The sequence below is a fragment of the Vitis riparia genome, chromosome 5 (assembly GCF_004353265.1).
Source record: "Vitis riparia cultivar Riparia Gloire de Montpellier isolate 1030 chromosome 5, EGFV_Vit.rip_1.0, whole genome shotgun sequence".
Lineage (NCBI taxonomy): Eukaryota > Viridiplantae > Streptophyta > Magnoliopsida > Vitales > Vitaceae > Vitis > Vitis riparia.
The window spans coordinates 15,672,898-15,696,159 of NC_048435.1; the positions used below are offsets into that span (position 1 = coordinate 15,672,898).

The 23,262-nt window shown below is 38.3% G+C and overlaps 1 protein-coding gene and 1 long non-coding RNA gene across 3 annotated transcripts in view; one reads left to right on the plus strand and one right to left on the minus strand.

Annotated features, from left to right (window-relative positions):
• Positions 1 to 21,087, plus strand: part of LOC117913849 (beta-galactosidase 9) — a 153,201-nt gene extending 132,114 nt beyond the window's left edge. For both annotated transcript variants that reach the window (XM_034828923.1, XM_034828924.1), the window contains 6 exons: positions 3,901 to 3,998; positions 17,548 to 17,658; positions 18,099 to 18,209; positions 18,874 to 19,079; positions 19,230 to 19,575; positions 20,656 to 21,087. In XM_034828923.1, the coding sequence (XP_034684814.1) occupies positions 3,901 to 3,998; positions 17,548 to 17,658; positions 18,099 to 18,209; positions 18,874 to 19,079; positions 19,230 to 19,575; positions 20,656 to 20,796 (1,013 nt within the window). In that variant the 3' untranslated portion in view covers positions 20,797 to 21,087. The remainder of the gene's footprint in view (positions 1 to 3,900; positions 3,999 to 17,547; positions 17,659 to 18,098; positions 18,210 to 18,873; positions 19,080 to 19,229; positions 19,576 to 20,655) is intronic.
• A 317-nt stretch (positions 21,088 to 21,404) lies between these two features.
• Positions 21,405 to 23,212, minus strand: LOC117914227. The gene is made up of 2 exons (XR_004651244.1): positions 22,091 to 23,212; positions 21,405 to 22,018 (listed from the first exon to the last, which is right to left on the minus strand). It is a non-coding gene; the product is annotated as an uncharacterized LOC117914227 (long non-coding RNA).
• Positions 23,213 to 23,262: the final 50 nt, after the last annotated feature.

A 23,262-nucleotide genomic window follows, 5' to 3' on the forward strand; every position in this document is an offset into this window, starting at 1 on the left:
TGCCATCCAGAGTGCTTACCTTTCAATCCCCACGTCAAGTTTTCTTAAAACAATTTCCTCACACCCGTGCAGCCTCTTCTGATTTACCACTCAAAGTATTTGGTTGCACGGCATTCGTTCATGTGTATCCTCAAAATCGTAGCAAATTTGCTCCTCGAGCGAATAAGTGCATTTTCCTAGGTATTCTCCAACCCAAAAAGGGTACAAATGCTATTCTCCAACCAACAAAAGATTTTACACCACCATGGACGTCTCTTTCTTTGAACATGTCTTCTTCTATCCCAAATCTCATGTTCAGGGGGAGAGCATGAATGAACATCAAGTTTGGGAGTCTCTTCTTGAGGGTGTACCTTCTTTTCACTCAGAGTCACCAAATCCTTTCCAATTCGCGCCCACTGAGTTGTCCACATACCGTCATCAGTCCAACCATCTCCTGTGACCATCCAGTCTCCCATGCCTATTCAACCTATAGCCCCACAACTTGCTAATGAGAACTTACAAGTTTACATCAGGAGGAGGAAAAGACAGGAATTAGAGCACGGATCACAGTCAACATGTGGCCAATATATTGACTCCAATTCAAGTCTTCCTGAAGAGAACATAGGTGAGGATAGGGCTGGAGATGTGTTAATTCCCAGCATTGATGATTCTACTCTGCCGATTGCATTGAGGAAGGGTGTTAGGAGATGTACAGTTCATCCAATTGGGAATTATGTTACATATGAAGGGCTATCACCATCTTACAGAGCATTTGCTACTTCTCTTGATGATACTCAGGTTCCCAACACAATACAAGAGGCATTAAAAATTTCAGAATGGAAGAAGGCAGTACAAGATGAGATTGATGCACTTGAGAAGAATGGGACGTGGACTATCACAGATTTGCCAGTTGGGAAGAGGCCCGTGGGGTGCAAGTGGATTTTCACCATAAAATACAAAGCAGATGGATCAGTCGAGAGATTCAAGGCTCGTTTGGTAGCTAGAGGGTTTACACAATCCTATGGGATAGACTATCAGGAGACTTTTGCTCCTGTTGCAAAACTGAACACTATCAGGATTCTTCTCTCATTAGCTGTCAATCAAGATTGGTGCTTGCAACAACTGGACATAAAAAATGCGTTTCTAAATGGTGACCTAGAAGAGGAAGTCTACATGGAAATACCACCTGGTTTCGAAGGAAGTATGGCAAAGAATCAGGTTTGCAAACTCCAAAAATCCTTGTACGGCCTTAAACAATCTCCCGAGCCTGGTTTGATAGATTCACAAAAGCAGTCCTGAAGCTGGGCTACAAACAAGGTCAGGCTGATCATACTCTATTTGTCAAGAAGTCTCATGCCGGGAAAATGGCCATATTAATAGTCTATGTTGATGATATTATTCTATCTGGGAATGATATGGAGGAATTACAGAATTTGAAGAAGTATTTGTCAGAGGAGTTTGAAGTTAAAGACCTTGGAAATTTGAAATATTTCCTTGGTATGGAAGTGGCTAGATCAAGGAAGGGAATTGTAGTCTCTCAAAGAAAATACATACTCGATCTTCTTAAGGAGACCGGTATGCTTGGATGCAAACCAATTGATACTCCTATGGATAGTCAGAAGAAACTTGGTATCGAGAAAGAAAGTACACCGGTAGAGAGGGGGAGATATCAGCGGCTCGTCGGGCGCTTGATTTATCTCTCACACACTCGGCCAGATATTGGCTTTGCAGTGAGTGCTGTAAGTCAATTCATGCACAGCCCCACTGAGGAACACATGGAAGCAGTCTACAGGATTCTTAGATATTTAAAAATGACACCAGGGAAAGGTCTATTCTTCAAAAAGACAGAGAACCATGACACTGAAGTATACTAAGATGCGGATTGGGCAGGAAACATCATTGACAGGCGGTCCACTTCTGGATATTGTTCTTTTGTCTGGGGAAATCTTGTTACCTGGAGGAGTAAGAAGCAATCAGTTGTAGCCAAAAGTAGTGCAGAAGCTGAGTACAGAGCTCTTGCACAGGGAATCTGTGAAGGGATTTGGATAAAAAGGGTTCTTAGCGAACTGGGGCAAACGAGTTCATCTCCAATTCTGATGATGTGTGATAATCAGGCAGCTATAAGCATAGCAAAGAACCCCGTGCATCATGACAGGACCAAGCACGTTGAGATTGACAGACACTTCATCACAGAGAAGGTGACTAGTGAGACGGTTAGATTGAACTATGTTCCTACCAAGCACCAAACCGCAGACATCCTCACCAAAGCTTTACCTAGGCCTAACTTTGAAGACTTAACTTGCAAGCTGGGATTATATGATATATATTCTCCAGCTTGAGGGGGAGTGTTGAAATTTGGCATTCAAAGTTAGGGTTTTTAATTTAGGAAAGTATTTTAGGAATAAAAAAGGAGAGATCATTTAGGATGATTCAGTTTCCTAATTTTAGGAGAGAATCAAGCTAGATTGATTTTTTCTTATTCAGTCATTTGTGTATATATATGTGTATGGTGTGTACCTAAAGTATCAATAAAAGGAATTCAGAAATTCTTCATTCTTTATTAATAATAGTAAAGCATATTGCTTGTGAGCCAGATAATTTCCTCCAAGCAACTGCTTTGTGGTAATCTGCAGAGCTGGTCTCTCACCATCCCACTCCCCAGACACCATAGATGAAGTTTGAAAATTTTTTGTCATTTTAAAAATTTAACAATGTCACTGGCTAATGATACACCAGAAGTAGCATTAATCAATTAAACTGTAGAACCCTGCCCACCAAGGGCTTCATAGCACAAATCACATGCCTGCCAGTATATTCCCTTAATCCTGCTTATGATGCAAAATCTTTTCAAAAGATTAATGTTCTTGCCATGTAAGATCCATTAAATACAAAAAGAGATATTATGTACTGAGCTCATCATAATTCAGAGAAAAATCAGATCCAATCTTATTTTTCGTTTTCCCCTTTCATTGTTTTAGAAAACAAAGGAGAGGGTTTAAACACTATTGAACAAAGTGGCATCAAGTTGAAACTTGGTTAGCTTGTTAACCGGGATAGGAAAAATTCCTCAGGTTAAATGGTTGTTGCTTGTTTCAATTAATGACATTGATGCAAATATCAGCAGTTCTTCAATGATGATGTCAGAAGTACGTATGCTGACATCAGCTGTCAGTTGCTGAAATATTTCTCCGTCCATTTCTTTTTGATGTCGCTCTAATAGACTAATACCTAGGTGCTGGAAAATGATATGCACCCTAGATTGTAAGTCTGTTTAATGAAGAAATGAAGAAAGAAAAGCAAGAGAGGTACAAAAGAGAGAGAATGACAGAGATGAGAGCTTGGGTTTTATACCCACTAAACTTTTCCATATACTACAATTAATAAGCAGAAAACTACAATGGTTTCCCCTTAACATGAGAAAACCTTTCTAAATAATTATGGAAAATAGAATGGCCTCTACAGTTTGTCAAGAGTAATTAATTCAAACCCTAGAAAGTCAGCCTCCTGATGAGCTAATCTACCAGTCAAAGAGGATGATGAAACAATCTCAGCTGAATCCTAAATGGTACATCATCCCTAAAAGGCCTCTAGATATACCTTTTAGGAATGCTATTTGTATTTGCTAAATATAATACCCATTGTAAAGCATTTTTATGGGACCTATTATAGAAAATTTTGCTAAATATGATTTGATTATACGGCTACTTTCTTGTGAAATTAACATTTAGCTGCCTCAAAATTTCATATTTATTAGTCACTGCCCTTTCTACAAAGGTTGCAACTTCTGGAGCTGAAAGACTATATTGTCCTTGAAATAAAAATAAATCTCAGTAGTTTTATTTTTTATTTTTGTTTTTTATTTATGTATTTTTAACTTTATAATTTGCTCTTATATGTTTGCTCATGTCTTTGGAAGTGAAGGCAGTGTCATTGGTCATTGGGTCAAGGTGGTGCAGCCAATTCAGTTATTGCAAGGATACAATGATTTAGTGTTATTATCTCAGACAGTGGGTTTGCAGGTAACAAGTTCTGAGTGCTCTATGTATCAAAGAACTATTTGAATACAAAATATTAATGTCTCTTCGTTTTAAATCCTTCCGATGGTAGTTAGGGTAGAGTAATATTTGTTTCTTTTGTTGGCAATTGTTAAAGAGCATAATATACATTGTGGATCCAAAACTTACAAGCTTAAACTTTTAAGAAAATTGGTTGTTCAACATGGAATCAGAGTTTCATTTGGTGGAAGGTCATGTTTTTTAGCCTCACTATTGAATATTTAATTCTCCAATTTTTTAAGCTCGTGTAAGCCCAAAAGAGTTTGATTGTGACTGTTTGCCTACGAACCCATGTCTCTCCACATGTGAGTATGGGCCGCACATGAGGGAGGGTGTTAAGAGCATGATATGCATTGTGGATCTAAAGCCTACAAGCTTAAACTTTTAGAAATATGGGTAATTTAACATGATATCATAGCCTCTTTTGGCGGAAGTTCATATGTTCAAGCCTCACCGCATATTCATTTCTCCAATTTATTAAGCCCAAAAGAGGTTGATTCTTGTTGTTTGCCTTCAAGCCTGTCTCTACATGCGAGTATGAGATTGCATGTGAGGGAGAGTGTTAAAGAGCATGATATACATTGTGGATCAATATCCTACAAGCTTAAGCTTTTAAGAAAATTGGTTGTCTAATAGTAATTTTATTAGAAGATGGAAGGGAGGCTGCTAATGGGTGATGAATTCTCTGTGAACAGAAGAAAACAATCAAAGAAGCAAAACAAAATAATATTTGTGGTCATGGATAAATATCACATTTATCATACAAGATACTCAACCAACACTAAAACCTATTAGGAAATATTGAACAAAAGCCACTTGAAACCAATTGAAGCAAAATATCCTAGAGATCATTGATAACAATGAAAAGATGGGTATTTATTGTTTCCTCCTTGCCAATCCACACCACAACAAGATTAATAAAAATCTAAACTATGATCATCTATTATAATTCTATCCACTAAAGCTATTGGGATATCCATACACATAATGAAATAGTTTATGCATGTTTATTGCTATTGGCAACAAGGTCTAGTTGGTGAGGATTAAAATACTCTTTCATTCCAGAGAGAGAAAAAAAACCTAATGAATTCATCGAAAGTCCTATATTTAGTTGTGATCCATTGTCCTATATCTACCCCATTTTCCATAGGTTCCTTATGAATAAGGTCTCAGATATCTTCCAAATTCTAAAATTCCATATCATTCAAATATCGTCCAGACTGCGGGCAACTTGCATCCCTTGCTCATGTTGTACTAGCACTCAACGACTTAATTATTTGTGGCGCAATGGATAAGGACAAAAAGGTCTTGAAACCTTAAGAGAGGTGTGAGTTTGATATAAGTGATACTAAGGTCAAGGCAGAGTGAAGCTTAGCCTTAAGCATAATCTTTATGGATGTTTACTTATGGCTTGTGTAGACAGGGGTTGGAGGCATCTTGAAAGATCATTGTGGTACTTTGGCTAGATCTTTTCCAATACTTGCTAGTTCATGGTTTGCCATGAAGCTTGAGATGCCAACACTAATAGAAGAAATCTTTGAGTTTAGGCAATAATGATATGCTAGTGAATGGGAATTTAGCTATCATTCTTTCATGGGTTTCTCCGATCAAGATAGGTTTTAAAGGTTGAGTGTGTAGATTTGGAAAATTATAGACTTTTCTAGGATTTATGGGTGTTTCTTTTCTCGGGTTCCTAAATCGACCAACTAGATTATAGACTAGTTAGCTAAGCATGAAGCCTCATATTTAGGACCTTCATTGCGAACTCCATGCCTCCCCAAGCTACGTTTAATTTTAGAGACTTTAGTTAAGTTTCATATGAATTTCAATCAGGTGTAATTCCTTTGCTTCTTGATTGTACTTTTCTATCTCTTTTTGTCATGAGGAATAGCTATCCTGATATTTGTTCTCTTTATTGAATTGTTTGTTTTCTATAAATAGAGCTCTTAAAGTATCGCACTTGTAATATTACCATTCCTTATTGAAATTTCACTTTTTCACCCCTACTCTAGAATTTAAACCTATTTTGAAATGTCTGTAATTCTTATGATATGTTTCCACAAATTGAGACCTCAAGGAGAGAATTTAAAAGGAAGCTCTATTATAAGAATATAAGGGGCAAATGTTATAATATTAAACACAAGGTTCGCAATCTTAGTTGAGACTTGCGCGACTTAGTTGACTTCCGTCCACTCAACTTAGTTGACTTGTGTAAGCTATCACCCTTAAGATATCGATAGTCAAATTCAATATTTTGGTAAATTGCAAAACAACTCGGTCAACTCAGGAATGAACTAATGATCTTGAGACGATTCATGTGATGACTCTAAGACGGTGTTGAATTGAACATCTTGATGATGAGGAAGTTGGTGATATGGAGAGAAGGGTTGTGGAGATTAGAAGAGGAAGAGAATCAAAATGGAGAAGATTAGGAGAGAAATAAGAAGTGTCTAGGGCTTTGGGATCTTCTTTTACATTTCTCTATTGTAGCTAGATCCATGGATAATTCCTTGTAGTTTGTACCCTTTTGTGTAGAGATGAAATGGGTATGAAATAAATACTTAGGTAGAGAATTGGTGATGAATAATGATCCAATGATTCTTTTATGGGTATTGGATTGAAATGGGTGATCAATATTTGATGGGAATTTGGATTGTGGGTAATGGTTAGCTAGATTTAAATGGGTAATGAATATTTGATTGAAGTTTTGGTTTATATGAAATGGGTGATAGGTATTTGGGTTTATATGAAATAAATGGGATAAGGATCTATCAAAAAAATATAAAAAATGAACATGGGTATAAGTAAAAAAAAAGTAATTTTTAACAACATATTTATTAATAAAAATAAAAATAATAAAATCTTTATTGTTTATAATTATTTTGAGTATATTTAATAAGAAAACTGAAGTTATTTTTTTGAAAGTTGATTCATTGTTTAAAATGGTTGTGTTTGTCAATTGAAAATATGTTTTAAGATTATCAAAACACTTTTTTTAAACAAACATATTATAAATATATATATATATATATATATATATATATATATATATATATATATATATATATATATATTATTGTTATTTTTCTTTTATTTTTGAAAATAAAAATAACTGTTATTAAGCAAGATATAATTGCAATTTGTTTTGTGTCAATTTTAAAATTGGTACTAGATATAAAAATGAGTATGGTAATGTTTTAATGAAGTATTTTTATTAGTATTCTACAAATGGATCATAGGTTAGGCAATGTTATTAGGTAATCAGATCATGATTAGTGTAAAGGAAATTGGTTAATTACATGATATTAAAATTATGTAATATCATAATTTGTTAAGAAGTAGGATATGCTTATTGAGCCCAAATCTTACAAGTTTAAGCTTTTAGGAAATTGGTAATTCAACATGGTATTAGAGCTTGGTTTGGCAAGAGGTCATAGGTTCGAGCCACCTCTTCACAATTTGCATGTTTGTTTCCCTCATTTGTTTCTCTTCTCCCCCTTGCAACTCTTTGATATCTCTCCCCCCAATTTGCAACTTTATGGTACTCTCCACATTGCAATTCTTTGGTATCTCTCTCCCGAATTTGCAATTTTGTGGTACTCTCCACATGCAAGTATAAGGTCGTACGTGAGGGAGGATGTTAAGGAGCATGATATGCATATTAAGCCCAAATACTGCATGCTTAAGTTTTTAGGAAAATTGGTAATTCAACATAATTGATCACATTTTATATAAAATAAACTATATTTATTTAAATACTATTAAATAATGATATATATTGTGGGTTCAAAAATCAATTTGAATGTATACTTTTATCACTATTTAAACAATGTCACGTATGATAAAAGTTTATTTTATTAATTTTTTAGTCTATTTATTGTATTTATTTATTTGATAATTTTGAAAATCTTTTAGATTTTTTTGAGCTTTTAAATTGGCATATTTGACGTATTGCCTTGTATTGATTTGAGATGCTAGGATTGATGCATCTCAATACCTCTTGAGTCAATGACCATCTTAAATTTGCTTAACCTTTATATTTGGTAGTCTATTTGAGCTTTCCCTTGTCTTTGTATTGCGACAATCGTCCATATGTCTAAGTTTTTTGGTAAGAAAGCTTGCTGAAGCAATCTGATAATGTACTCACAAGCACTTGCTCTAATATTTTAATGTAATCACCAAAGATCTTCTTAGGACTAAGGCTCCTTTGATGAATACTTTGTGATAAACTTCAGGTACTACATTTAGCGACAATCTAGTTAGTTGGAGTTTCTTGCAAAGTTTGAATTTCCTATGGTTATGGCTTTGCCTTGTGTAACGACAAAAGGATGACTATAGTGTTGTTCACAATCCAATCTTGCATGGTTGAAATGAACCCATAAAAGTGTATGATTCCTATCATTTTTACTACTGAGAAAACATCTCATATTTTTAGACATAGACCAGTTGATAAGTATGGAACATCCTTACAAGGTTAGGAAATCTTGGTTTGTAAGATCTAATGCAAGACTAACGATAAATCTCCACAATTGTTATGGGGAACTTATAAGGAATTCTAGATTTCTCTATTCCCATCCTTGAACCAGTTAGGGTGCATACTTGTCTCCTTAGGCTTCTCTAGATCCTAGCAGCAAAAGCAATATAGACATAAAAAACTTTTAGGATCTAGATATTGGTGATTATCTTAAATTTGGATGTTCCAAGATTAGATCCAATTGGCGAAGAGATGTGTCAAAGGCATGGTAGTCGTTGTAGATCTCACAAACCTAATGATTTTCCGTCGCAATGACTCTCTCCTTGAACGTTAGCACTAGAGGGGTGGAATCCTCTCTAGGGTTGGTGGCTAGAGTTCTCTCTCTCTCTCTCTTGGAGTGAATAGAATACATGACTAAAGCTCTAACCCGAAAAATGGTGGTATTTATATACATCTAGTGGGCTTTAAGTGACTTGAACCTATCTTGGGCTTGAATCACTTAAACTAACCCACTTAGGTCCTTATTGATTAATTAACCTAGTTAGGCTCTAATTAATCAATTAGCTCAGTCCAGTGAGACCATTCACAAGCATCTATGCTATCTTACATATTTACCAAAATGCCCTTATACACACATGTGAATAGAGAATCCAACTAACCCTAATGAATCATGTCATCGAGGATACGAACTTAAGCAGGGACCACCGAGAGGCAAATATTGGCTCCCTCATAATCTAACTCTGAAGTTCGCTCAACGTCCCACTACTGAGTGTCAATTGCACTCCAATATCCTATGTATATTACAAAGAGGTACAAGAACTCGTTACTTAAGCCCATGAACCAGCTATGAACTAATCATCTAATTGTAAGGAACCCATGACTTGGATTTTTCATGCAACTTTTAATGCACTTAAGTCACGCAATTAATCAACTTAAGTCATGTATCCAGAGCAGAATGGAAGTATTCTCTTCCATTATCAGTCTTGAGAATCTGAATTTGGGCTTGGAATTTATTTTGGATCATTTTATGAAAATTTATGAAGATTTGGTCAACCTCAAATTTATCTATCATGAGAAATATCCAAGTGAGTCTAGTGTGATCATCAATAAAGGTGACAAACCATCTTGATCTAGAAATGTTCTTAGTCCTAGATAGACCCCAAATGTCATTGTGAATCATTGAAAAAGGATGAGAAGTCTTGTAAATTTGGTTAGGATAAGAATCACGAACATGTTTTTAGACATTTGACAAATTTCACACTGAAAAGGGTTGGAATTTTTATTTGAAGAATTTCTAAATTCCTTTATTGATATTTTAGGTACACACCATACACATATATATACACAACTGATTGAATAAGAAAAAATCAATCTAGCTTGATTCTCTCCTAAAATTAGGAAACTGAATCATCCTAAATGATCTCTCCTTCTTTATTCCTAAAATACTTTCCTAAATTAAAAAACCCTAACTTTGAATGCCAAATTTCAACACTCCCCCTCAAGCTGGAGAATATATATCATATAATCCCAGCTTGCAAGTTAAGTCTTCAAAGTTAGGCCTAGGTAAAGCTTTGGTGAGGATGTCTGCGGTTTGGTGCTTGGTAGGAACATAGTTCAATCTAACCGTCTCACTAGTCACCTTCTCTGTGATGAAGTGTCTGTCAATCTCAACGTGCTTGGTCCTGTCATGATGCACGGGGTTCTTTGCTATGCTTATAGCTGCCTGATTATCACACATCATCAGAATTGGAGATGAACTCGTTTGCCCCAGTTCACTAAGAACCCTTTTTATCCAAATCCCTTCACAGATTCCCTGTGCAAGAGCTCTGTACTCAGCTTCTGCACTACTTCTGGCTACAACGGATTGCTTCTTACTCCTCCAGGTAACAAGATTTCCCCAAACAAAAGAACAATATCCAGAAGTGGACCGCCTGTCAATGATGTTTCCTGCCCAATCCGCATCTGAGTATACTTCAGTGTCACGGTTCTCTGTCTTTCTGAAGAATAGACCTTTCCCTGGTGTCATTTTTAAATATCTAAGAATCCTGTAGACTGCTTCCATGTGTTCCTCAGTGGGGCTGTGCATGAATTGACTTACAGCACTCACTGCAAAGCCAATATCTGGCCGAGTGTGTGAGAGATAAATCAAGCGCCCGACGAGCCGCTGATATCTCCCCCTCTCTACCGGTGTACTTTCTTTCTCGATACCAAGTTTCTTCTGACTATCCATAGGAGTATCAATTGGTTTGCATCCAAGCATACCGGTCTCCTTAAGAAGATCGAGTATGTATTTTCTTTGAGAGACTACAATTCCCTTCCTTGATCTAGCCACTTCCATACCAAGGAAATATTTCAAATTTCCAAGGTCTTTAACTTCAAACTCCTCTGACAAATACTTCTTCAAATTCTGTAATTCCTCCATATCATTCCCAGATAGAATAATATCATCAACATAGACTATCAATATGGTCATTTTCCCGGCATGAGACTTCTTGACAAATAGAGTATGATCAGCCTGACCTTGTTTGTAGCCCAGCTTCAGGACTGCTTTTGTGAATCTATCAAACCAGGCTCGGGGAGATTGTTTAAGGCCGTACAAGGATTTTTGGAGTTTGCAAACCTGATTCTTTGCCATACTTCCTTCGAAACCAGGTGGTATTTCCATGTAGACTTCCTCTTCTAGGTCACCATTTAGAAATGCATTTTTTATGTCCAGTTGTTGCAAGCACCAATCTTGATTGACAGCCAATGAGAGAAGAATCCTGATAGTGTTCAGTTTTGCAACAGGAGCAAAAGTCTCCTGATAGTCTATCCCATAGGATTGCGTAAACCCTCTAGCTACCAAACGAGCCTTGAATCTCTCGACTGATCCATCTGCTTTGTATTTTATGGTGAAAATCCACTTGCACCCCACGGGCCTCTTCCCAACCGGCAAATCTGTGATAGTCCACGTCCCATTCTTCTCAAGTGCATCAATCTCATCTTGTACTGCCTTCTTCCATTCTGAAATTTTAATGCCTCTTGTATTGTGTTGGGAACCTGAGTATCATCAAGAGAAGTAGCAAATGCTCTGTAAGATGGTGATAGCCCTTCATATGTAACATAATTCCCAATTGGGTGATCTGTACATCTCCTAACACCCTTCCTCAATGCAATCGGCAGAGTAGAATCATCAATGCTGGGAATTAACACCTCTCCAGCCCTATCCTCACCTATGTTCTCTTCAGGAAGACTTGAATTGGAGTCAATATATTGGCCACATGTTGACTGTGATCCGTGCTCTAATTCCTGTCTTTTCCTCCTCCTGATGTAAACTTGTAAGTTCTCATTAGCAAGTTGTGGGGCTATAGGTTGAATAGGCATGGGAGACTGGATGGTCATAGGAGATGGCTGGACTGATGACGGTATGGGTGTGGACAACTCAGTGGGCGCGAATTGAAAGGATTTGGTGACTCTGAGTGAAAAGAAGGTACACCCTCAAGAAGAGACTCCCAAACTTGATGTTCATTCATGCTCTCCCCCTGAACATGAGATTTGGGATAGAAGAATACATGTTCAAAGAAAGAGACGTCCATGGTGGTGTAAAATCTTTTGTTGGTTGGAGAATAGCATTTGTACCCTTTTTGGGTTGGAGAATACCCTAGGAAATGCACTTATTCGCTCGAGGAGCAAATTTGCTACGATTTTGAGGATACACATGAATGATGCCGTGCAACCAAATACTTTGAGTGGTAAATCAGAAGAGGCTACACGGGTGTGAGGAAATTGTTTTAAGAAAAGTTGACGTGGGGATTGAAAGGTAAGCACTCTGGATGGCATACGGTTAATCAAATAAGTAGCTGTGAGAATAGCTTCCCCCCAGAAATAGTTTGGAACATTAGAGGAAAACATAAGGCACCGGGCAACCTCCAAGAGATGTCTATTCTTGCGTTCAGCCACCCCATTTTGTTGTGGGGTGTCAACGCAAGAACTTATGTGGATAATGCCGTGATTTTGAAGATAAGTACTGAGACTACTAGTAAAGTATTCCTTTGCATTATCTGACTTGAGGACTTGAATTTTGGAATTGAATTGATTTTGAACCATAAGATGGAAGGTTTGAAAAATGTGCCCGACCTCTGACTTTTCTTTCATAAGGAAAACCCATGTTACCCGTGTATGATCATCAACGAATGTCACAAACCATCGAGTGCCAGAAATATTTTTATCCGGGAGAGACCCCACACATCACTATGTACTAGAGAGAAAACAGTCGAAGGTTTGTATGGGATTTGAGGATAGACTGTTCGAGTATGCTTTGCAAACTGACAAATTTCACAGTGATAAGATGCTGGATTTTTATTGATAAATAATTTGGGAAACAATTTTGCAAGGTAAACAAAGCTAGGATGACCAAGGCGATAGTGTAACATTATAATCTCACTATCTTTATTGACCTTAGAATTTGACACAGAATTGAAAGACTCTAACATACTCTGAGACTGTACGCAACTTGCTTGAGAACTTGGTTTGAGAATTGACCACATGAGAGGAGGTAGAGCCCGGAACACAGTTCAGCACTGCCAATCATCTTCCCCGATTTCAAGTCCTGAAAAACACACAAGTTTGGATAAAATTTAGTAACACATTGGAGATCACGGGCCAATTTGCTAATGGACAAAAGATTACAATCCAAGTTTGGAACATGGAGAACAGAGTCAAGATACAAGTCTTTAGTAAGTTTTATAGAACCTGTCCCGGCAATTTTTGACTTTGAACCATCAGCAATATGGACGGATGAATGACCATTACTTGGCTTGTAATTTTGAAGAATGGTAGCATCTCCTGTCATGTGATCAGAAGCACCTGTGTCCACTATCCACGACTTCATTCCTCCTCGATTAGCAGTGAAGGCTACACCGTAGTACTGCCACTGCCAACCTGGCTTAATAGTTTCTGTAGCATCTCCATCTGCTCTTTGTTGAATGGACTCGGCTCGGGAACAGAGGTGCTCTCAGAGTTGGCAGCCACGTGTGCTCTGCCATCTCTGTCAGACCGTGGCTTTGGTTTCCAATCAGCTGGTTTGCCATGAAGCTTCCAGCAAGTCTCCTTATAATGGCCTGGTTTCTTACAATAATCACACCAAGGCCTATCCCGTTTCTGACGATCTCCACCACTACTATTAAATGACCGAGTCGCAAGGGCAGAGGCATCCAATGTTGGGGCAGGTTGCTCTTTGGATCCCATCATCACTTTCTTTCTACTTCTTCACGCCTAACCTCTGAAAAAGCCTCCCTGAGACTTGGCAGGGGTTTAATGCCCATGATTCGGCCTCTAACATCATCCAATTCCCTGTTTAGTCCTAGGAAAAACTTGAACAGTCTCTTTTGTTCCACAATTTTCCTGTATGTTGCTGCATCATCAGGACATTTCCATGAGTGAGTCTCGAATAAGTCAAGGTGCTGCCAATACTTGTGAGTGTGTTGTAATACTGAGTAACTGTCTGCTCTCCTTGGCGGAAGTCATGTAGGGCTGATTCAACCTGAAAAAGTTCTGAAATATTTCAGAACTTGAGTAAGTTTCTTTGGCTGCATCCCATATGTCCTTTGCAGTCCTAAACAGCAAGAAATTTTCACCTATGTCATTATTCATGGAATTGATAAGCCATGACATGATCATGTTGTTTTCAATCTTCCACTTCCTGAAACCCGGTTCTGTAGTTTCTGGCATGACTGCTTCTCCAGTGAGGTACTCATCCTTTCCTTTACCGCAAATGAACAGCAACACAGATTGTGACCACTGTAAGTAGTTATGGCCATTGAATTTGTGTCCTGTGATGAGAATAGGAGAGGAATCACTACCACCAAGGTTTGGAATTTCAGATCTGCCTCCTAATTCTGGTGACGTGACGCTGGATACTTGTGATGATGCCATTCCGTATTTCGTCATGGACCGGAAAGGTAGAAGAACACTTCCCAAGGCACGTGCAGGGATTGGAGTTGAGGAAAAATAGCCGGAGGACGTCGGAAAAGCTGATCGGAGGGCTCGCGGAGGCAAAAAGACCCCAAAAGAGGCATGTGCAGGGCTTGGATGGCAGAAACAGGTACGTAGGGTGGCTGGTCGGCGTCAGGCGAGCTTGGAGTAGGAAGCGCGTCGCCGGAAAGTGGCTCACGCGCCCTCACGCGCCGGCGCGTGAGATGCAGTCGCCGGCCGGAAAAACGCGCGTGGGCGGCGCGTGGATGGTTTTCTGGCTCCGGTGTTTTTGGAAAAGTTGTAGATCTCCTCCAGACGCTCCTTGCGGTGTGAAAAAAACCGTCACCGGAAAAGTTCGCCGGAAAAGTTCGCCGGCGGTGAATGTTTTTCTGACGACGATTACCGATCGGAAAGCGTTTTCTCCCTTGGCTCTGAGAACAGGGACTGATGACCGGAATGAGAGATGATCGGATTGAGAGATGGCCAGAGAGATTTGGCCGGAATGAATGATGGCCTGAATACGAGGTGGCCAGAAGGGATTAGGGTTTCAGAAACCTGGCTCTGATACCATGAAGAATTTCTGAATTCCTTTATTGATATTTTAGGTACACACCATACACATATATATACACAACTGATTGAATAAGAAAAAATCAATCTAGCTTGATTCTCTCCTAAAATTAGGAAACTGAATCATCCTAAATGATCTCTCCTTCTTTATTCCTAAAATACTTTCCTAAATTAAAAAACCCTAACTTTGAATGCCAAATTTCAACATTATTAAATAATGATGGAAACATTTTCTCAAGATACACAAAATTTGGATGGCCTAATCTATAATGCCACAACAATATGGCATCATTTATTATCACTACGAATGGAAAGAACAGAATTGGAGGACTGAATAGAATGAGCTTGAGAAATGTTGGCTTGAGAATGACTGGGATTAGGATACTCATTAGCTTGAAGTAGGTAGAGCCCCTCATGCACCTTAGCATTGCCAATCATCATCCCCAAATCCATAACCTGAAATTCACAGTGATTAGGAAAAAACTTAGTAACACACTTAAGGTCTTTTGTCAGTTTACTAATGGACAACAAACTGCAATCTAGATTTGGAACAAGTAAGGCAGAGTGAAAAGTTAAGTCCTTTGAAACAGTCACTGAACCGGAACCAACAACCTTGGACAATTATCCATCAGCAATGCGGACAAAATAATTCAAAAAGCATGGATCATATATGTCAAAAACATTTGCATCTCCCGTCATGTGGTCAGATGCACCAGAGTCAACAATCCATGGTCTTGTCCTTTTCTGTTTAGCATTTAGAGCACTCAAGAAATTACCTTTTTGTGCAATAGAACCAGTACTAGTTATGGAAGTGGGCTGAGGTGGTTTAGGTTGCAGTGACTGTTGGAGTAGTTTCTGTAAAAGATCTAACTGCTCTTTGCTAAACGGGTTTGATTTGGGCTGAGAGGTGGAATCAGTGGTGGCATTGTTCGCCCAACTGTCACGTCCATTTGACCACGGTTTCCAATCTGCAGGTTTACCATAGATATCCCAACATGTATCCTTTGTATGACCATGTTTTTGCAATGGTCACACCAAGGTCTTCCCTTTCGTTGCTGTTGATTTCCTCCATTGTTGCTGGACTGACCCCTGGCTGCAAGAGCAGAGCTTTCAGTAGTAGCTGCAGCAGTTTGCTTGCCTAACATGAGTTTCTTCCGGCTCTCCTCTCTCTTTACCTCTGCAAAGGCTTCATGGATTGTTGGAAGGGGTTTGGTACCAAGGATCCTCCCACGGACCTCATCAAGGTCCTTGTTGAGCCCAATAAGAACTTGAAAAGCTGTCTTTTCTCCACAATCTTTTTATACTTGGCAGCGTCTTCGGGGCAATTCCAATCATACTCCTCATAAACATCCAATTGTTGCCAGTGGCGAGCAAGAATATTGTAGTAGTTGGTGACGGTTAAATCCCCTTGACAGAGATCATGAAGAACAGTCTCAATATCAACCTGTTCTGCTGTACTTTCTTTGGTGAAATATGTTTCTTTAACCGCATCCCACATCTCTTTTGCAGTCTTGTAGAGAAGAAAGTTTTCACCGATCTCGTTGGTCATGGAATTGATAAGCCATGATTTGACCATATTATTCTGTCTTCCAAGTTCGAAATCTAGGATCATCACTTTTGGGTTGAACAATTTCTCTGGTGAGGTAGCCATCCTTATCCTTGCTGCCGATAAACATAAGAACGAACTGAGACCATTGGAGATAGTTACTCACGTTCAACTTGTAACCTGTGATGGGAAGAAAAGAGCCATCGGATCCTCTGTGGTCATTGGAAGTGACAGTCTCCAACCTAGAGTTGACTTCAGAGACTGATTTTTTACTATCGGTAGTCATTCAGGAAGATTCGTCTGGACTGGATCAATTCGTAACAGGATCGAATCACGTCTGGACTGAATCATGGCTGGACTGATGAACCTAGGACAAATTGTGACTAGGTTGGAGAAGACAATTCATGGCGAGATAGCAGCAGGGGTTTCAGGTCACCTGTTGCCAGAAAAAAACAGACGCCAGAGAATAGGAGTCAGTCCTTGTGGGAAACCGCTCTGATACCATGCAGAAAACTTGGTATATTTCTATATTTCTCTATAGAGCATGTACAACGTCGACATTATATATGCTAAGAATCGAATCTGCCAAATAAAAATCTGCCTACAATCTAGGAAATACATGCCTAAGAAAAGGAAAATAAAAACTCAAAACAGAAAGTGGGAAACAAATCCCGGTTTGAACACAAGATCAAAATCCCAATAAATTAGGGATATTCACACGGAAATCAACATATATTGCATTGGATTGGCCATATTACTGCCATTCCTCTTCATGAATTGCCTACTTTACATGGTTAGTGTTGTTCATTCCAATGCCTCTTGTTTGGCTAGGATTCTTCTTGTGCTTATCTAGGTTGATTTTCCTTTCATCTTTGCAGTGGTAGCTAGTTAACTGATTTTTGTGTCATGCAGCCCTTCAGTGAAACATTAGTTCCACCTTTTCTTTTATATAATTTTAATTCATTGTGCAGAATTATGGTGCCTTCCTTGAGAAAGATGGAGCAGGGTTTAAAGGCCAAGTTAAATTGACCAGATTTAAAAATGGGGAAATTGACCTCTCAGAATACTCATGGACTTACCAGGTGCACTCTATTAGTTCTAGATATTTGCTGCTATATCTTATCGTAATATAGAGTTATTTCAGTATCTTTTCTATCATGTGTAATCAATCACTTGGTTGATTAATCCATTGTAGAAAATACTATTAGTTTAATTGATAAGACTTTTATATGTAACAATACCCATGTATTAGTATATTTGTCATGTTTACTAAAGCTAAGACAACAGGACCCTTGATTCTCAATACAGTTTCTCCAGAATCATATATCCTAAAGAAATTTAGGCATGTGAGTGGCTAATAATAGAACTAGATCCTTTCTTCTGTAAATCAAAATTGAAGTTGGGAAGTCGTTTACTCTTGTTTCGTGGGTTCCTTCTTCCAACACCCTGCTTGACTAGGTTCTTAGCCTTTTTGTCAAAGGTAGAAGAATGATTAGATGCTTCTGTTTTCATTTTATAACAGGTTGGACTAAGGGGCGAGTTCCAGAAAATCTTTACGATAGATGAAAGTGAGAAGGCAGAATGGACTGATTTGACACCTGATGCAAGTCCATCGACATTTACTTGGTACAAGGTAATTCTTTTCTTTGTAGGACTTGATTCTATGGCAACCAGTAGCTGGGATGGTAATTCAGTTGTCTCTGTTAATTTTTCTTGGGTAATATGGTGTATATATATATATATAGTGGAAAGATCTCATTATATCATTGGGCACAACTCTTATTAGATCATTATTAGTTGGTTTTTAACAATTTAATTTGAGATAACATATATACCACTCTCAACCACCATGACTCATGTAAAAATATATAGTGCATTTTCTGGGATCAGTATCCAATGGGGAATCCAAGCGTTGAGGTTTATTGTTGCATAAATGAATTTAGGCAGCATCTTGGGCATGTCATAACCATTATTCTGCCTTTGTGAATTGATTGAGAAGCCTTATCACTTCAAAGTATTCTATCATATCATAATTTTGATTGCCGAGTTGATTTCTATTGACCAGCCTTTCCCAGCATTTAAGCTTTTTTTATGAGAGCTAGAAGTTGGTAGCAATTAATTTAACAATATATATCTAACAAGGCATTTTTGTCGAGTGAACTTTCTTTTCTCCTAAAGATGCCAGCACTTGTTTTGGTACTGCATATATTTGACATTATCTTATTCTTGTGCACACGCACCAGTTATTTTTGCTTTTATTTTTTCCTTTTTAATTTTGTTTCTTCCTATTCAAGCAGACATTCTTTGATGCCCCTAATGGGGAAAACCCAGTTGCCCTTGATTTGGGAAGCATGGGAAAAGGTCAGGCCTGGGTCAATGGCCATCATATAGGAAGATATTGGACTCGGGTGGCCCCAAAGGATGGATGTGGCAAATGTGATTATCGTGGACACTATCATACATCCAAGTGTGCAACAAATTGTGGAAATCCTACTCAGATATGGTATTGCTATACTAAAAACATTGATCTCATTCCACCTAGTGTTCCATTACCATGTTTTGACAGAAGCCTTTGCATTCAACATGGACATTCATGAAGGAAATAAGAATTCAATAACACCAGTTTAACAGCCTATTATTTGTCATTCTCCAGGTACCACATACCACGGTCATGGTTACAGGCATCAAACAACTTACTTGTCCTCTTCGAGGAAACAGGAGGAAAGCCATTTGAGATTTCAGTCAAGTCCCGTTCTACCCAAACTATCTGTGCTGAAGTGTCGGAGTCCCACTACCCATCTCTCCAAAACTGGTCCCCTTCAGATTTCATAGATCAAAATTCAAAAAATAAAATGACTCCAGAAATGCACTTGCAATGTGATGATGGTCACACAATCTCCTCCATAGAATTTGCTAGCTATGGAACTCCTCAAGGTAGCTGCCAAATGTTTTCCCAAGGCCAATGCCATGCACCCAATTCATTGGCCCTGGTATCCAAGGTAAGTATGATATTATGTGCTTTCTGTTCCTTTTTTGCTTCATAGGCAAATGCGGTACTACTCATGTGAATGTACTCATACACATGACAGCTTCCTGACAGAGGGAAGTAACCTTTATGCTGTGAGTGTAAGTTGCAAGCTTCATGCCTGATCACAAAAGGTTTTGAAATTATGCTGGTTTTTTTAACTTCTAAGTGTGTGCATGGGGGGTTTGGGTTTGGGATTGGGTACAAGCATGTGTCAGGGTGCCTCATCTTTCATACTAAGAAATTTTAGGACACAGAGACTAGCTGAAAGGAATCCTAATAAGGGGTACAAACTACTTGGACACCGCATAATAAAAGGGAAGAGAAGAAAAGAAAAATCAATTAGAAATAAATCAGAATGAAAGAGATCCCTGAAAAAACTACCACTCTTTTCTCTCTTATGCCCATCTTTTCTTTCTTATTCCAAAAATGTTACCCTAAATATTTATTTTTCAGCAAATCCTTCTCTTTCTTCAATGTAAACCATTTGCTAGGAAATTGAAAGAAAAAAAAAATCAATAAAGAATAAAAAGGTGTCTTTGAAGTAAAATAAATGTGTCTAGCAAGCATGTTAAATAGAATTTGTTGAGTTGAATTGAAGAGTAGGTGTCATAGGCTTTCTTATATACATCGGTTGAACTACTCTAAAATAAAAAGATAGATCGGCTAGCCCTGTGAGTAGAATTTTGGATTGGAGCAGGCCCTGGCTCTTGTAGGGTCATTGCACTAGCCAAAGCCAATTTCAGGCCCCTAAGTCCAAGCAGAAAGGGTCTTGCTGTCAATTTATTTAAAAAAATCAAGCGGCCTAATTAGTGAATGATGGCAGAGCTGACTGGAGACACTTTGGCCATTGCAATGACTGTAAAAAGAACAAAAAATCCGCAGTGTAGCCAAGATGTGCTTCAATCATGCGGTCCATGTCAATGGCCCAACAGCTGGGAGTGTCAGGGAGCGGAACCACCAGCACAAAATGTTACTATTCCATATAATCCTTGTAGTTACTAACTTTTGTTTTTCTTCAACCTGAAACATTCCCTTCTCTTTCTTTTTGAAGGCTTGCCAGGGAAAAGGGAGCTGTGTCATCAGAATTTTAAACTCTGCATTTGGAGGTGACCCATGTCGAGGCATTGTTAAGACATTGGCTGTTGAAGCTAAATGTACACCATCATCAACTACCAGTTCCTCTCAGCTCTGAAGGGGTATGCAATTTCATTCAATCAAAAGAATTACAGCCTTCAACCTAATGCCCAACAACATAGCCTTTCTTCCATGGGAGCTTGTCCATATGTACATGGTTGCTGTGATGGAACCTGGAGCAGGTTCTATCTTGTTCTTCTGTTTTAGGGCAGTGTATGACTATTGATAATGAGTGCTCGTCTGATGACTTGAGTGTGTGTGTATGAAATAAGAATGCACCCTGAATTTCTATGGTTGACTTGTATGTTTATATGCGAAATAAGAATGAAGTCAAATCCTTCTACAACAACCCAGCCACTCAGTCACTTTATTTCCAACAAACAGCAATTAATCAACATGTGGACAAAACATTTCTTTAAGCTTGTTTGGTTCCTTGAAAATTTGAGCAAAAATATGAACCAAAAAAAATAAAGAAGAAAGGTGAAAGAAAAGAAAAAGTGAAGAAAAATAATAAATAAATTTAAAGTCAATAAATTATTTTTATATGCTTCTTTAAATTCATTTTACTCAATTTACTTGGATTATATAAATATCAAATAATTTAAAATATATAAATTTTTAATTAATTTCAAAAATCTTTTTCTTTTAAAACTAGGCCTTGCAATATCGATAAGCAATGTTCATGAAGCATTTGCACAAAAGAAAAGCAAGAAAATGCAAAACTAGCTGATTGTCATACACCATAGATGGTCTACAATAGTTTCATAGAGAGGGTTTTGTGGATTTGAAACACCATGAAAATCATCTTCGTTATGGCAAATCTACATGCAAGTTTCATCACAACTGCAACAGCAGTTCGATCGTCTGTTGAAATCCATGATCTTTCGGCTCCGGTGGAACTGTAAAGGCATCACTTCTGCTATCCATTTTGCTTTGGCTCAAGCCTTGCTTCTCTTGTCTAAGGAAATTATCTCCATATGGTCATTATTGAGCACACATCTTACCTTGCAGCATTAAAAAATATACCTAAACCGAGTGAACACGAACCCCATACATTCGCTATGAATATTTTCCCTGTATAAACTAGCAGATGGATAGTCATGGTGAACTTACTACAAGACATCAAACCGTCTCTACTTGGAAAGGTATGCCCTCAAGAGCTCCCCCCATTCTTGTTGCACCCTCTTCTTCTGTCTCGAGAAGTGGTAGGCGTCCTTCTTGCAGACATCTACTGATGGGGGCCGGTTAGAGTGGGGAGGCCAGGTTGGCCTATCCCTCTCCTACAGTCAAGTTAGTCATAGGGTTTTAAAGAAGATAGAATGGGATGAAAAGGGAGCACGAGAAAAACTTACCATTGTCGTCCAATTGTGATGGGTTTTGTAGGTGGTTTAGGATTAGCTCGATTGGTAGGTTGATCATGCAGGTTGTCGAACAACCCAAGCTCGCACATACCCTATGAATGCATTGAATTATGGTAAGCTCCCAATTAGACTTTAATTATAGGCACATCTTTCAAGAGACATGGCGAATGCGTTTTTTAGTTTCCCAATGGTCCCCCGCAAACTCCTATATGAGGTATTTCTTCCCCGCTTTCTCTTGTTTCTTCCTACTTGCTTTCTCACACTCAACCATTTTCTTCCTTCCTTGGATTTCCACTATTAGATGCCCCCATCGCGGGCATCGTTGGCCTTTTCCACAAAGACCAGTTGTGGCTGGCCTAGCGCCCGAGAGAGGGATATGTGCCTATGGAGTAGCTAAAGGTGGAGCTTCGTCTGCTACCTGCCCTTGCCCTCGCATCTAAGACACTTATTCACCTTTGTTCCAGGGAGATGCTCAACCTGGAACCACTTGAACCCTTATGCTAGTGCCCATGAATTGTGAGGAATCATTCCAAGAAGATGCTCCGTTTAGAGATATGGGTGCCCCAATCATGTCAGGAGGAGTCCTCAAGATCAATTGTTCCATCAATATTAATGTAATTTTTTTGGCTCCAATAGTAATAATGTAGATAACATTCAACAATTAGACAAAAAACAAGAAGGTCAGCAATCTGTCACTTTGAATATTATCAAACACTCACCCAAATCAAATTGATCCATCAATAATAATGCTTTGGAAAAGAATGGACATATTTCTCACACATTTGTATTCAATACCCAAAATGTTTATTCATCTTTTCTGCAACATTAAAAACCCCACTAAACGTGGTTATTATTGTTTTTGTGGATTTACATGAATACTCTGTGATCCTAGGCATGGGAACCAAGTGGGATGGATGTCATGGATGCATTCAGATTTCACATTCCAGGAGATGATCATTCTTTCCTCTACACTTCCAAAGTCTAATTTGCTATGAATGCATCCAGTTCTTTCCACATATATCCAGGATATAAATTTTAATTGGTTTCTGGTTTCTTCTGGGATTGTTACCAACCCTAAGGATGCAATGTTTGATTTTGGAAATTTTGAAGGAAAAGTAGAAGGGAAAAAGAATAAAAGAAAATAAAAAATAAATTTAAAAACA